The sequence below is a fragment of the Brienomyrus brachyistius genome, chromosome 16, assembly GCF_023856365.1.
Source record: "Brienomyrus brachyistius isolate T26 chromosome 16, BBRACH_0.4, whole genome shotgun sequence".
In the NCBI taxonomy this organism is placed as follows: Eukaryota; Metazoa; Chordata; class Actinopteri; order Osteoglossiformes; family Mormyridae; genus Brienomyrus; species Brienomyrus brachyistius.
The window spans coordinates 1,840,045-1,855,620 of NC_064548.1; the positions used below are offsets into that span (position 1 = coordinate 1,840,045).

Here is a 15,576-nt window from a genome sequence, read left to right on the forward strand (position 1 = left end):
TTATGCGTCCCAAGCAATGAAAGTGGCTTCGGCCCTGATAAGATTTTTGTTTCTTAATGATGCTGCAATAATCATCTTTCACTGCTGTTGGTAGATGGGGAGATTTTTCTGTCTGCAGGGTATTCATTCAGAATAACATACTTGTCATCAAATTTTATGTAAGTTAGGATATGCAGTGCTGTCGTAGAGGTTTTTAAACAAGAATTAAAAAATAAATGTGTCTGGTGAAAAATATTTTATTTACTTTATTTGGCTAAATTGAATACTTAGTTTAAACATTGGGCTGTACGCTAGGATGAAATTAAGCCTCTGTCCCTTAAACATGATCATATCAATTAGCTGGGTGCTGATTCTTTGGACTAAATGGAAACAAATCTTACCATTTGGACAGCACCAAGCACAATCAATAATTCACAGAAATGGTATTTAATAAGATGCTGCATGGAAACAGTTATGTTACTAGTAACATCTCAAAACTACACCATGATTTAGTCCTTTCAAACTTCTGTAGAGAAGAAGAATGAGGAGTTCTGTTCAATAATTGTTTTTCTTATATATAAACGCATCCAGAATATTTATGATAAGTGCAAGATGACTTCAAGGGAAACAGATCCGTTGCAGATCCCAAACTGAACTGTTGATCCGGACAGGACACTGTTTGCTTAGTAGTATGTTTCCCTTTCTACCCAGCCTGAAAATGAAGAAATAAAGAGTTATGTGACTTAATTCTAAAGTGTTCTGTTAGGGGGTGTTCTTACCAGGCTTGGCCCATAAATAGTCTTACCTCCCGGACTACGCCGAAGGATGTACCTTCTGGCTTCGTCATACAGGAAGATGAGGAGGGAGTAGGGGAAGGCGCAGAACCACCAGCATGGTCTGGCGAGACGAAGACAGCCACACAGGAAAGCATTCATTAATTCATTGCATGGGTTTTCCAGAGAGCTGGTAATGTATTCCTTTCATGTGGATGATTTGAAATATAAAAAGACAAACACTTACTTTAGTGGGTACATTCTAAGGGCAACATCCATGCCTGGGCAGTAAGAGAGAAAGGCAGCCAGAGCTGTTTCCTCAAATAGTCCAAAGATGAGGATCTTATTCCTGGCATGGATGAAAAATGCCACATTTTCACATGACTTAGTTCATTTTGTATTTTATGAATGGGCTTACTGTAAACACAATGTAAGCTGTACTTTGTTAATGTATGTTTGCTTATGATAAGAGCAAGTCTGATGCCTCTATACGCACTTCATGCCTTGTTGAAGTATAGAATTCCGTCTGGTCTTACAGATGATCAAATCAGCCCACTGTACAATCACAATGCTGGCAAAGAAAGCAGTGTGGCAGGTGTATTCCACAATTTTTCTCTGTTCGTAGGTCTAAGATGTGTAAGAGAAAAACAGAAAATTAGTATTCCATTGGTTGCATATTCTCACATGAAACTTAGTGGTCAAACAAGTGGTACATGTGGGTTCAGACCAGTGGTGGATGGGGATTTTTTAAATGTGGGAAGCATAATGCCAGCTGTTGGCCGCTTCATCTTATTTTAGCCAGACAGCTACTTATATGTAAATTCTTCTCTTATTTATTTTTGTAAGAAACGATCTGTTATCCTGTCATACCAGCATGGGGTCTTCTCAAGCGACTTGACTATCTTGAACATACAGACAGCCAAGCTAACTAGAAAACTAATCTACAAAGAAAATAACTGATCTGAAAATCACTAAACAAACAATCAATCAAATGAATATTATGAGCCAACATGTTCAACCGCATGTGAAACTTGTTAATCGGGAGCGTTAATGTTATTGTAGTTTATCTATCTGGCTTCCAGGCGATTCTAAAATATATGACTGTAAGTCTATCTGTCCAATCAATGTTGTCTAAGCTAAAAACCATGTATGAAGCTCTCATAAACTCCTAGTCTGTGCAGGCTCTGAAAACACATCATCGAAGCAGATTGACCAATAAGGGTTTGTCTATTCTATATTTAGACAACGTGTACAAGAATCTTCCAACTTCCAGTGAAGCACGGTGTCAGTATGTATCTATAGCCTGCATTTATCTTGGCTACAAAAGGTATATGTTGTCAAAAGCAATTCCCATGAAAGGATAGGCACTGTAGTTCAATTGGTAAGATAGATCAGTGATTCCCAACCGGGGGTACGCGTACCCCTAGTGGTACGCGAGCACATTACAGGGGGTACGTGGAAAAAAATTTTATATTTAATTTCCCTGATGATGGGTAAATATTATCAGCCATTCCATTAGCTGTGCCCTGGTATAGAAAGAAAATCTATCTGGGATGTGTTGCTTAATGAATAACAAACCCAGCTTTTATCAATGAAAAGAGCAAAAAAAGACATAAACTATTGAATCATCAACACATTTGACAAAGGGGGTACTTGTGGTATGAGAAAATCTCTCAGGGGGTACACAATTCAAAAAAGGTTGGGAAACACTGAGATAGATTATACTTTTAATTACAAATAAAATAAATGTACATTTAAGTGCTGACAAATTAAATTCTTTTAGCAATTTTATGGGGGGAGCCGAGCTTCTCATGTAGTCTTAGAGCAATCGTTTGAGGTACTGACCCACTGCTGGCCATAGCTGTCCTCCAGGTCATTGACATATTTGTCATCCCAGCCAACACGTATTCCCAGGAGTTTAGAGGGTAGGAAACCATTCTCAGCCAGGATGACAAAGTAGGTGAAGAACCCTGCTGTTGCTTGCATCATGCCTAAGGAGTTTATCAGATGTTGGATAGGATTATAAAACTGCTTACATGTGTACCTGGGCATTTACTGGAAACTTGGCTTAGCTGCACTTATGCCTAATGTCTCCTTGAGAGCATATATGGTATATGCCTCACCTGTACAGTATGTCACTCTGGAGAAATTTCTCTGCTCAATAAAAGGTAATGTAAGACTATATAGTGTTACAGAGTAAAGATATAATAATTAATTCATTTTCAAACCAATTTTAATATATAGTACTATAAATTTAAGCTTCTGAGGTTTCTGGTGGATATAGATGAAGATCCCAATAGTCCACATGATATATGCATGTTATTGCAGCATTTGTGATATCTTACCTATCTGACCATAAGCTATACTGATAAGTCTCTCATTCACCAGCTTGTCTGTTATGGGATTTCTGGGCTGCCTCTTCATGATGTCACTCTCAGCAGCTTCATAGGCCAAGGAGATAGCAGGAACCTGCCAGTTTAAAAAGAGAATATTAGTGATCAGGAACCTGATAATTCAGCCACCGATCTACTCGGTAAGGCTGTTTTATTTACTCACCATGTCAGTGCCCAAATCAATACAAAGGATGGTGACTGTTCCGAGGGGCAGAGGGATGTTTGCAATAATGAAAAGGAGGAATGGAGAGATCTCTGGGATGTTGCTGGTCAATGTGTAGGCAATGGATTTCTTTAGATTGTCAAAGATTAAACGACCTGAAAAGAGTAGTAGAAGTCATCAATGGTTGAAAATTAGACTGGTTAGATAACTGTTTGGACACACCTTTATTTGAACCTGCTTTACCTTCTTCAACCCCAGTGACGATGGAGGCAAAGTTGTCATCCAGAAGGATCATATCAGCAGCCTGCTTAGAGACATCAGATCCTGCAATGCCCATAGCCACGCCAATATCGGCCTTCTTCAAGGCGGGGGAATCATTGACACCATCGCCTGTCACAGCTACAATGGCACCCTGAAGGTTAAAAGTAGGTGGTTGGTTGTCCATCCATCCCTCCATTTTCCAAACCGCTTATCCTACTGGGTCGCGGGGGGTCCGGAGCCTATCCCGGAAGCAATGGGCACGAGGCAGGGAACAACCCAGGATGGGGGGCCAGCCCATCACAGGGCACACTCACACACCATTCACTCTCACACGCGCACCTACGGGCAATTTAGCAACTCCAATTAGCCTCAGCATGTTTTTGGACTGTGGGGGGGAAACCAGAGTACCCGGAGGAAACCCCACGATGACATGGGGAGAACATGCAAACTCCACACACATGTGACCCAGGGGGAGACTCGAACCTGGGTCCCAGAGGTGTGAGGCAACAGTGCTAACCACTGCACCACCATGCTGCCCTGTGGTTGGTTGTATTTTATAAAAAAATTCTTTTTCTGTTATAGGTCTCGATATATACAGCAGTTTTAATACCCTATACAAAACTCATACAATGAATACATTGAGTAAGCATAATGAAAAAATACAATAAATACAATACAAAAGATACATACATACATACATACATGTTATGTATAATAAACAGGATTAAACTGAAAGAAATAATGACCTACGTGAGTAACAGAAATGAATTCATTTGTATTGCATGAAAGATATAAACTTCCACATGATGCGGCTAGTCCAAGCAACTCAACGCTTCAGTCACCTTGAACAAAATCAATTTTATGTGAACTTTTTATAAACTGGGAGTAGGCCAGTAAAAACATATCCCTCCATTTCTGGCTAGTCCAGTTATACTCACCTGTGAATGGTTAAGGCATGGTTTTGTCAGGTGCTTGCAACAGTTTAAAGGGAGAGTATTGGCATTCCAACAGAACATCACAATGTACCTGTCTCTGGCAGCCTTCCACAATGATCAGCTTCTGCTGTGGAGAGGTCCTAGCAAATACAATTTCTGTGTGGTGTTTGAGGATGTCATCCAGCTGATCTGAGGTCAAATCCTTCAGTTCTCCCCCATGGACCACACAGGCCTTGGCATCTCTGTAATTTACAGCATAAAGAAACTTAACACACTGGGATAGAATTGACGTTGTGGCAAAAGTGATTATTCTTTGTCTCTGTGGATAATTATTTGAAAACCATTATCAAAGCATACCTGGGGTTCACTTCTCGAACTGGGATGTTCAACCGGGCAGCAATGTCTTCTACAGTCTCATTGCCCTCTGAGATGATACCCACACCCCTTGCAATGGCCTTAGCTGTGATTGGATGATCACCAGTAACCATTATAACCTGAATTAAGAGAATAATATTAATTAGAAAATGCAAGAGATGTCAAATAGGTCATGTTCAAAGATAAGGCTGACTGAGAACTTGGCAGACATACTTTAATTCCAGCACTCCGGCATTTGCCTACAGCATCAGGCACTGCAGCACGGGGAGGGTCGATCATTGACATGAGACCAACAAAGCACAGATTTTCAGTGGGAAAGTTCACATCTTCAGTGTCAAACTGGAAGCCCTCAGCAAACTGGTCATCCGGAAGGAAGAAATGGCAGAATCCTACAGTACAGCAGTATGAGAACATAGTGACATTCATTGTCTGTGAGCTTTTCTTACAAAAAAATTGCATTTGAAAGTCATAAAAATATGTATCTTTGCATTTTTAAATTAAATACTGTAAGGCTGAAGAATGGATGCTGAAACAGAGATTCAAATTTGAGGGTAAGAGTTTATATTTCACATTCATTGACCTAATACTCTCTCTCCCAGGCCTCCGAGCTCCAGATAGGCATTTTGAAAGGCATCCTTCATCTCATCATCCAGGGGCTGCTCCTTGCCCTGGATCAGGATGGTGGAACATCGGTCTAGGATCCTCTCTGGTGCTCCCTTCATGACCAGCAAGTGCTTTGACTCGGAGGTGTTAGGGTTCTTGTGGATTGAAAGCTGCAAAGAAATTGTGCGTGGAAAAACTGTTTTAAAAATGTAGACATACTGGACTTTATACTGGAAAGATGGATAGAGTTTTATTAACCTGATATTTGTTGGTAGAGTTAAAGGGAATCTCTGCAATTTTGGGATACTTATCCCTCATGTCCTTCACAGAGCCACAGCACAGTTCAATGCATTTCAACAGGGCAGACTCTGAGGCATCCCCTGCAACATCTCTCTAAGAAATCAGAAGATAAGTGAGCGGTTTCACAGAGGAGTATGTATTGATCCTCTTTCGAGGTAGGTTTACAGTATTAAGGACTATTTACATAAAAGGTAAATACCTTCAGAATAGGAACACTGCTCTGTTCAGCCAAGAAGACGGCACGATTGCAGAGGCCTGCAACTCTGGCCAGGGCAGCCCAAGTGGCAGAGCTCCTATCAAAGGAGGTGCCACTCTGGTTCTCCGTGGTGTCAGCCTCATGGATCTGGTTGTCAAACCACATGTGAGCCACAGTCATGCGGTTCTGAGTTAGGGTGCCTGTCTTGTCAGAGCAGATGGTGGAGGTAGAGCCCAGGGTCTCCACAGCCTCCAGATTTTTCACTAGGCAGTTCTTCTTAGCCATGCGTTTGGCAGTCAGGGTCAGACATACCTGGGAGAAGGAAGCAATATGATGAGCAAAGCAGATGGAGATTCCTGCAAAGTGCTTAGATTTTTCCCTCTGCTGATCTTTACAGTTTAGTATAATTACAAAGGTTCAGCCCAACACTCACAGTTACAGTGGCCAGAAGCCCCTCAGGCACATTAGCCACAATGATTCCGATGAGGAAGATGACAGCTTCCAGCCAAGCATATCCAAGAATGAGGGAGAGGATGAAGAAGGTCACGCCCAGGAAGACAGCCACACCTGTGATGATGTGGATGAAATGCTCGATTTCGATAGCTATCGGGGTACGTCCGACCTCTAAGCTCGAGGCAAGGGTGGCAATACGGCCCATGACGGTACGGTCTCCAGTGTTGATGACAATACCACGGGCAGTGCCTGAAAGGAGGAAACACAGGGCAATTTTGGGCTGAATTTACAGCTAGGAAAAAGCAGTCAATGTATTCAATTCAACTAAAATCCAAACATTAAAATGTGTTCCTCCATCCACCTTCCAACCATAAGTGTAATATGGTGTCAATTGAAGTCTGGAGTTTATCTCAGGAAACACAAGGCATAAAACAGTTTAACACCCTGGACAGTATCCCAGTTCATTGCCATATACAAACACACACACAAATTATAGATACAAGTTTCGAATCACAGGAGGAAACTGGAGGACTCAGAAAGGACACTAAAAACAGAGGGAAAACATGCAAACTATACACTATGAATGAGGGAAAACCATAATGATTTGTATTCTGGGGTAGATGCAACTGAATCGAACAATAGATTCGGCATAGAAATCTTGAAAAAATTACTGTCTTTTCCTGGTTATGAAAAGGCTGTGATAGCTAAACAATTAACTTGGATGTATGAAGCAATATACAGATATCCTCCACTTGACGGAAGCTCTTTGTGGAAGTTCACTTCACTTCGTTGAAAAATCTACATTAGTATCTGTTTTCACTGCCTGAAAGAAATCCAAAGAGGTTTTTCACTTTTATGAAAAAAGGTGAAAAACAAAAATAGCATTCAGCGTTTGTTTTACAGCAAATTGTTATTGGGGCAGCACACACCCCGATCAGCGAGAGGGACCCCATTGTCTGTGAGCATCTGTGCTTTAGCTCCAAGTCCTCTTTGAATTTCTTTCAGTTACCAAAAGTAGACTGTATATAAATTATTTCTGCTTTAAATAGGCTGTGTATTTATCATATAATTCTCACTTTTACCATATGTCAGTGTTATTGTAGGTTTATTTGTTATTTGGTATGATTTGGTAGGTTATTTTTTGAGTCTGAGAATGCTCAAATATTATTCCCGTAGAAATTAAGGATAATTGGTTCATCGCTTTACTTTATTTTAGCTTGTGGAAGGTTTCATGGCAACACTATTTTGGATGGTGGAGGAAATGTGTATTTGAAAAGTATTACAAACATCTCCATACTGAATTCTGAAAGGATACTCTTATTATATTCTCATCTAATTATAATAAACTGTCCAATCCAGACCCACAATGATTTATTTACATACATTTTTCAGTTTTTCAGTTTCTCTGTGTCGATATACCTTCTACACAGTTAGTGGAGAAGAATACGATGTTTCTGGTCTCCAGGGGGTTGTCATTGGAAAAGTCAGGAGACCGAGTTTGAGGTTCTGATTCTCCGGTGAGAGAGGAGTTGTCCACCTAAATAAAAATCAATTGGTTAAAAACAGAGGGAAAGATGGACTAGTATAGATTGCTCTGACTACTACTCCCCAGTAAATCATGACCCCTCAGATCTAAAACACTGATGAAGACAAGAGCATCCATGAGGTGAAAAGGATTGTGTTTCTCTCCTAGGGGTCCAAAGTGCTTGGTCAACTTGCCTTGCATCCATGAGCAGAAATAATGCGCAAGTCAGCAGGGATTCTGTCTCCTCCTTTCACCTCCACCAGGTCCCCAACCACCACATCCTCAGCATTGATGCTCTTCTTCTCACCATCACGGATCACCAAGGCTTGCTAGAAGACATACACAGTTGAGTTTGCCTTCAGAGTAAGGCCCAGCAAGCAAAGTCTAAAACATATTCACTATATATATATTCCAGAAGGTGACACCTGAGGAACCAGGTTCTTGAAAGAGTCCATGATTTTGGAGCTTTTGGCCTCTTGGTAGTAGGAGAAGCAGCCAGTGATGATAACAACAGCAGAAAGCACAACCCCAAGGTACAACTATGGAATAAGAGAGCAGACATAAAAACCTTGAAAAAAATGCTGTCTCTTCCTGGCTATTCAAAGGTTGGGACAGCTGGTATATTATATTGCATGTTGAAACATCCTGTCTGAAATAGCATGGTATTCATTTTCCATTATTAAATCATATGCAATTGTGAAAAACACACTGACAGTTATACACTATGTGCAATATAGAAATGCCAGTTAAACTAATTGCAAACTTTTTGACTACAGATGGAAATCAGAGTACCCAGCGGAAATCACAGGGAACACATGTAAACTTCACTGCCAAAGACCAGCTGTGACATTTAAACCCCAAGTCATAGAAGAAAGTGTGAAGTCACAGTGCTATCCACTGAGCTGACCCAAAAAAATCTTCATTTTATATTTTGGAAATCTTTTAAAAATGATTGATGATATTACATTATCGTTGGCAGGTTCATCTTCAGAGGCAGCCTGGATTCCATATGCCAGGAAGCAGAGAATAGCACCAATCCACAACAGCATGGAGAACCCGCCAAACAGCTGCCTACAGAACTTGACCCACTCTGGAGTGGTGGGAGGTGGAGTCAGGGCATTGGGGCCGTCACGGGCAAGGATCTCTGCGGCACGCATGATGGTCAAACCCTGCGCAAGAAAGACAAAGCTCCATCCATTCATATTCCCAGTAAGATCACTGTGAGCCTGTATCCCAAAATGGACAGGGCGCTTGGCAGTGTATACTTTGGATGGGATGCCAGTCCATCGCAGGGCATTAGGCACATTAAAAACATTAAACACATTAAACACATTAAAGTGAAACTTTAAGGAATTAATCAAAATCACATGCCTTTGGACTGTGGGAAGAAACTTCAATACCAAAAGGAAACATAAATGAATGTGGGGAAAATTTGAAAACTGCACATTTGTGAAGATATTATATATAATATAACATAATTATATATAATATAACATAATGCTACCCACTAAGGCACTGTGCTGCTCTTAAAGGAAAAACAGAGATGATTGTCGCTTAGGTCAGGCCACCTCCTGCTGGGATCACCATCATCTGGTCATTTATACAGGCTGATGCATGCTCCATGAATGTGTGTAATACATGACGTCTATTATGAATACGTGAACAAGAAGCTCACCCTGCTCAAATCTGTGCCGTATTTGCGGTGGAGTTCATCCAGCGTCAATTTGTGGTCATCCTGCAAAGGAGCAAATCAGCAAGAAATTTTGTGCCAAAAACCGTAATTAATGCCAACTTATCAGTTATTATTACCAGTCATATTTGTTTGTTTTATCAGCTTATTTCGTTATTCATTCTTTCAGTTTAGGTTTCACCTCTGTAAACTTTGATTTTGATATCAGTATACAAGCAATCATTGAACACAGACCAGGTCCACTTCCTTCTTCAGCTCATCCATGTCCTTCTCTTTCTTCTTCCCCTTTGACTTTTTCTTGCCATCTTGCTCAGACGTAGCTGCCAGCTGGTACTTCTCATGGCCTTTCTGTGCCAGGTAAGGGACAAGGACAAGTTTGTGACAAATATTTACTACATGGATTAAAGTTTTCTGTCGCTATGACGGACTTCCGTCAACTGAGTGCACTAAATATTAATAAAGAGATTGATGCAGATCCCAAGGAAAAAAATGGGGGGGGGGCTAAACAAGCTTCGGCAGACAGTGTTCTGGAAAGGCGGTCTTTTTCTTTTGTTTAATTACAATTCAATTATTCTTCATAAAAATAAACATTATGGTTTCAGCAGTTCGCTTAAACACTGACGGCTGCGGAGTAGCCTACAGGCTACAAGCTATTTCCCAATGCTTGTCTATGATGCCAAACTTCATCGTAAGGAGAAAATAACTCCCCAGCATTTAGTGCCATTTAGTTTCAAAGGCTTTTAATGTCCCAAAACAAACACGAGATCTGCAAAAGGGTGAATGGCACGGGCTTCTTGTTGCCTGCATATCTAACAACAACAACAACAACAATAATAATAATAGGGGCAGCTTGGTGGTACAGTGGTTAGCCTCACACCTCTGGGACCCGGGTTCGAGTCTCCACCTGGGTTGCATGTTTGTGGAGTTTGCATGTTCTCCCCATGTCATTGTGGGTTTCTTATGGGTACTCCGGTTTCCCCCCCCCATGGTCCAAAGACATGCTGAGGCTAATTGGAGTTACTAAATTGCCTGTAGGAGTGTGTGTATGTGTGTGTGTGTGCCCTGTGATGGGCTGGCCCCCCGTCCTGGGTTGTTCCCTGCCTCGGACCCCCCACAGCCCAGTAGGATAAGTGGTTTGGAAGATGGATGGATGGATGGATGAATGGATAATAATAGGGCATACTTATATGCTAGTAGTAGTATACTTTACATTTTCAAAAAAGATTGGAATAGAACGTATTTATATTTGGACGTCAGTGGTGTGTCATGAAGTGTCTCATTCGCTAATCATAGCTAAAAAAAGGTCGGAAAACAGTGGAGAAACCCCATTGCTTAAATAGATAAAGAAGCCAAAACTCCGAAGCTCAAGATTCAAGACAGTGGCTCCGGTGTCGCAAGTGCTGCGAGAGCTTATGTAACAGCAGTTTTGGAGTCTGTTTTCTTGCTGTTAACAGAGGAATGGCAATGGGAAGCTGATCTAAATTTACCGTATTTTGGGTTGGGATCTTGGGATTTTTCAGACTGCTTTAAAATGAGTTTAGGCTATTTGTAAACGTAGGCTATATAAATAGTCCATAAAGCCATATTTTACAGGACATAGGCCCTTCGATTTGCATCACTCGCGCGCTTCGATTTTCTTTCGGTTTTGTCAGCATGGACGCGCTTCTGTTAAAGGAAAGCACAGATGTGTCGGACATCCACAAAATGGTAAAGAACAAGTGGAGATGGGCTTGGCTAAATGAAATGGGTGATAATGGCAAACCATTTAGTTCATGGTGCAAAAAGATTAAAATGGCAGTTGTGTGCTTTTGTGTGGTTTGCCATAAAACCATTTGTGTGGTTTAAAAAAAATTTTTTTTTTTGCTTTAATCCATGTTACTAAAACCCAATACTTGAATCATTCACACCAGACTACTGTTCTTCAAATTCCAGCTATTATGTCTTGTTTTACCGAATGTTACTATTTAAAGATAAAATGACAATGTTTCTACCCCTTCTGAAAAAATCACAAGATCACAATGACCCTGAAGCCTATATCAGGATATTGAATATGCTAGCCAGAATGCCAATGCACTATAGGCCATACACACCATGGGAAAACCTGTAACTAGGATAATATACAACCTCACCCCTGGGGGGGAGGCAGGACAACAGGAATGCCATTAAGCAAAAAGCCACACTAACCTATGAACCTCCAATCCAGAGCCTAGTCATCTAATCATTTCAGCTAAATTGTCAGCAGTTTAAAAATACGATTGTAGAATCCAAGACTTGTAAATCACCCTTGATGAAAGCTGCTGTATCTGATTAACCCTGAGAAAGGCTGCTGAGCTAAGAAATCTTTAACAATGATCATTGCTGACTTCACAGGAAAAGCTGATGTTATGTGAAAATAAAAACATGCTGTATCATGAATTTATCAAATGCTGCAATCTAGCTAAATATTTTCTGGCACCAGTAATGTAACTGCAAAGTCATTCAAATTTATTTTACTAAGTATAAAAATCCAACTGTTGATGGTGTTTTTAAGAATCACTCTAAGTTTTTCTGCACTAGTTTTAATTTCTTTTGGAGTTATATGAAGATGGATAAAGAGAGAACAAATAAACAGACCAAAACCTTACATATCACTAGCTTTTTAACAATGAAAACATAATGGATGCTAAAAAACAAAGAGCACTTACCCCAATTCCCATCTTTACGGTCCTGATGTATCAGTCAGAGATTTGAACACTCAAAAATAATGCCAGACGTGCTTCAGAGCTGTAAGACTGTACTAAAAAAGCTCCTTCTGCGCCATCTGCAGCACACTCTGAGTGACATAGGTCATCCCAGAAAGCCAGAGATGCTTATATACCCTCCCAGTGCAATCCTTGGAGGGGGTGCAGAAGGGCGGGGCTTGGGGATAACCTTCAGCTTTCATCTTTCAACTTTCATCTCCCATCTAGGTTAATAAAGTCAGTTGTTTCATTATTGCAGTCCCTCAATACAGGAGACAGGAAGCTGGACCACAGATGGCCCGTTGTACCAGATAAGGCTGAATCAGTCAAAAATAGGATATGATCTGAAATCCACATAAACATGACATTTTGTATATATAGTTGTGAATACATGCATGTGAATATTCCATTAAATATTCCATTAAACACATGACATTTTAAAAACAAACTTAAACTTATTATATGTTTTTTATACCCCTACCTAGAGTCAACACATAGCAATATTTTTGATAATAAAGCAATCTGGGATTTTCCAAGTTTTCTTTCAAGGTCAAATATTGTGAAAGTCAATTCTTTTTTGTAAGCTTTTCTTTAACTAACTTTAGAGATAACATAACTAAAGACAAGACTAAAACTAATTAACAAAGGTTACTTTATTTTGCATATATGTGCACAACAAAAGAAAAACTTGTTTCATGCAGTGGTCATGAGCTATTTTCTTTTATAATTTTACAAGAAGCTAAATCTTGAAACAAATGAAACACAAAGACAAGAAAAGGTTATAGTCTGAAATAGCTAAAATGGCATTCTCAGTAAACATGGATTAAATCACTTCTCTGTCATAGAGAAAGAAATCAGTCTTTTAACACTCTTTCATTTGTTTGATAGGCCATTCTTATTAAAAATCTTTTATAAAAGCAGGGCTTTGTTTCAATCAGCCAATGTAAGATAGTAACAGTATGATAAAGGAGTGAAATTGGAAGGTGTATTTATTTCCCTCAAGTTAAGCTTTTCGTCAGGCAAATTCGTCAGGAAATATGAACATATTATGCAAAATATCTATGGTGACCTTTGAAGTAGTATTAATTGTCAATCATTTATGTTGAACAATCTCTCTAAATAGTTAAGCTGAGTATTGTTACTGGATATTCTCAGACTTGCGGGGATACAAATATATGTCTTTTAGCAAGACAACCCTTAATAAATTTAAGAATTGCTTAATCTAATTTGATTATGTAAAAAGCCTCCTTAAGCGAGGATTGTATATCTATTTGCATTACACCTTGCATATTTAACTCCTTATGATCTGAGTTCCCGCAGACACAATGACTAGTGCACAGAAAGCAGAAAAACCAACCTGTCTGATATATAATACCCCGAGATACTATTCTGTATGTTTGGTAAAGAACTTATTGCAAATTTCCATTAACCAGCAAAAGTGTTATAGAAAATCTACAGCAGAGAGTGATGGAATGGTGCTGAGGGATGTAATTGGCTGTATAGGTGAAATCTGGAGGGCAATTAAGTCAGTGGGACTTGATGATATGATGCAGGCTGCACTCCTGTTGTTATGCACTACAGCACTCATGTGGTTAGAGCATATTTTAATGATTAAAATCTAAACAAGCAATAGATGGTGAGATAATCTGACCAGTTGTTCTTTTTTTTTTAGTTTTACTGCAGTAGCACAACAAGGGTAGTTTGGTCAGGGCTACCACAGCAGTGCTATTCACGAGTGGTGTATTATCCTCTATTTCCCAAAGCTCTAAACTTAGGAATCCAGCCCCTCTTGAAAAAGCACACATTCACCTGGTCTTAGTATTTCCCTTTCTGAAACATGAGCTGAGCATGACTAAGAGAATACAAATGTCTGTTTCTGGTAGTAGTGGCTAAATGAGAAACAGGACATATGACAGCCTTGGGTCGGCAGCAGGACCCTGAGTAGGGAAGCTGACAACAAGGACAAATAAAGTGTATTCAGTAACAGCTGTGATGAAGTTGCTTAACGTCAAGCTTGATTACATTCTCATTTTAGGGCTCAAAAGCAAATTTCTTTAATCATTTTATTTCAGCAGTTGAGAATCAAAGAATTCCTTATTACCTTCAGCTTAACAGCTGGGTTCTGTCTGGGCATTTCCCCATGAAGGCATGCAGAAAGTGTGTGTGAAATACATGCAGGGTGTATATGAAGGAGAGCTTTGATATCACGGGACTTTGGCCTGTGAAAATGGGAGCTTTCCAGTGCTCCCTGCCTACTTTCTGCTTTGGTTTGGCCTCCATGTGTTTGTTTTGAAAATAGCACATTGTTGTCGAATATCAGTGCTGGCGCCTATCGCACCTGCATGGGTCACATGAGCGCACGGCCAGCCCTGCATGCTGGCTCTGACCTTCCCACAGTCATGCTTTAACCCATTCACCTCCGCTGTGCAGATGGGTAAAAAGTCATTCATTTTGTAGTTAAGTACGTATTAATAAGCGTTACTTTATCACGGCTCTGGGTATTAATATCATATTTTAATAAATAATGATCTTTTAAGCAATGTAAGCAATGTAAAGCATGCGTTAAGATGTAAGACATGTATTATGTACTTTCTATAGTATATACATATAGTTAAGTACACATTAAACTGGTAAGAACACAGTAGTGTGCCATACTTTTTCTAACCTTAGCTTCAGCTGGTTAACTCTAATGTGTGGACTTAGGGTCACATAAGCTTGATATGGAGGTTGATTTTATCTTTGTTTTGAAATGTACCATGTGTTTAAACTATACTTCTTGAAATATGATACTATATAAAAACTCGGCAAACTATAGGCGATGAGGGAATTGAATACTGTAGTTAAATCTGAGTTGGAGGTGGCTGAACAGAAGTGGGTGGCCATGCTACCACTATTTTATGTTAGGAACACTTAACAGACTGCATGGGGGTAAACAGCGGCCAGGCTTAGCTGACTGTGAAATTGCTGTTTTCTCTCATTTACAGAGGCTTTGCCTCACTTTTTACCCAGAAGAGTAACCCACTGAGCATTTGTTTACAGTCAATTAATAAAGATAAGAACAAAGTTGAGTGTAAATGTAACCAATGTTTAAGAGGAGCCTTAAAGCACACTTTATGCTATCTCCTGGTTGTCCGTCCTGCAGACTCACCTTTTCCATTGATTAGTACTGTGCCCCCACACCTCCCCGCTTGGGGATCTGCACCCTGCTCT

General features: G+C 40.0%; 1 protein-coding gene across 1 annotated transcript; it reads right to left on the bottom strand.

The window, feature by feature from the left end:
* Positions 1-220: 220 nt before the first annotated feature.
* On the bottom strand, positions 221-12,488 carry LOC125709942 (sodium/potassium-transporting ATPase subunit alpha-1). Its single transcript, XM_048979021.1, has 22 exons — positions 12,331-12,488; positions 9,881-9,994; positions 9,632-9,691; positions 8,922-9,125; positions 8,382-8,495; positions 8,151-8,285; positions 7,851-7,968; positions 6,412-6,680; positions 5,982-6,290; positions 5,741-5,875; positions 5,460-5,652; positions 5,093-5,268; positions 4,862-4,998; positions 4,596-4,746; positions 3,552-3,720; positions 3,309-3,463; positions 3,098-3,221; positions 2,598-2,743; positions 1,249-1,379; positions 1,000-1,101; positions 785-876; positions 221-691 (listed from the first exon to the last, which is right to left on the bottom strand). The coding sequence occupies exons 1-22, from the start codon at positions 12,340-12,342 to the stop codon at positions 663-665; spliced, it is 3,075 nt and encodes a 1,024-aa protein (XP_048834978.1). The 5' UTR covers positions 12,343-12,488; the 3' UTR covers positions 221-662.
* Positions 12,489-15,576: the final 3,088 nt, after the last annotated feature.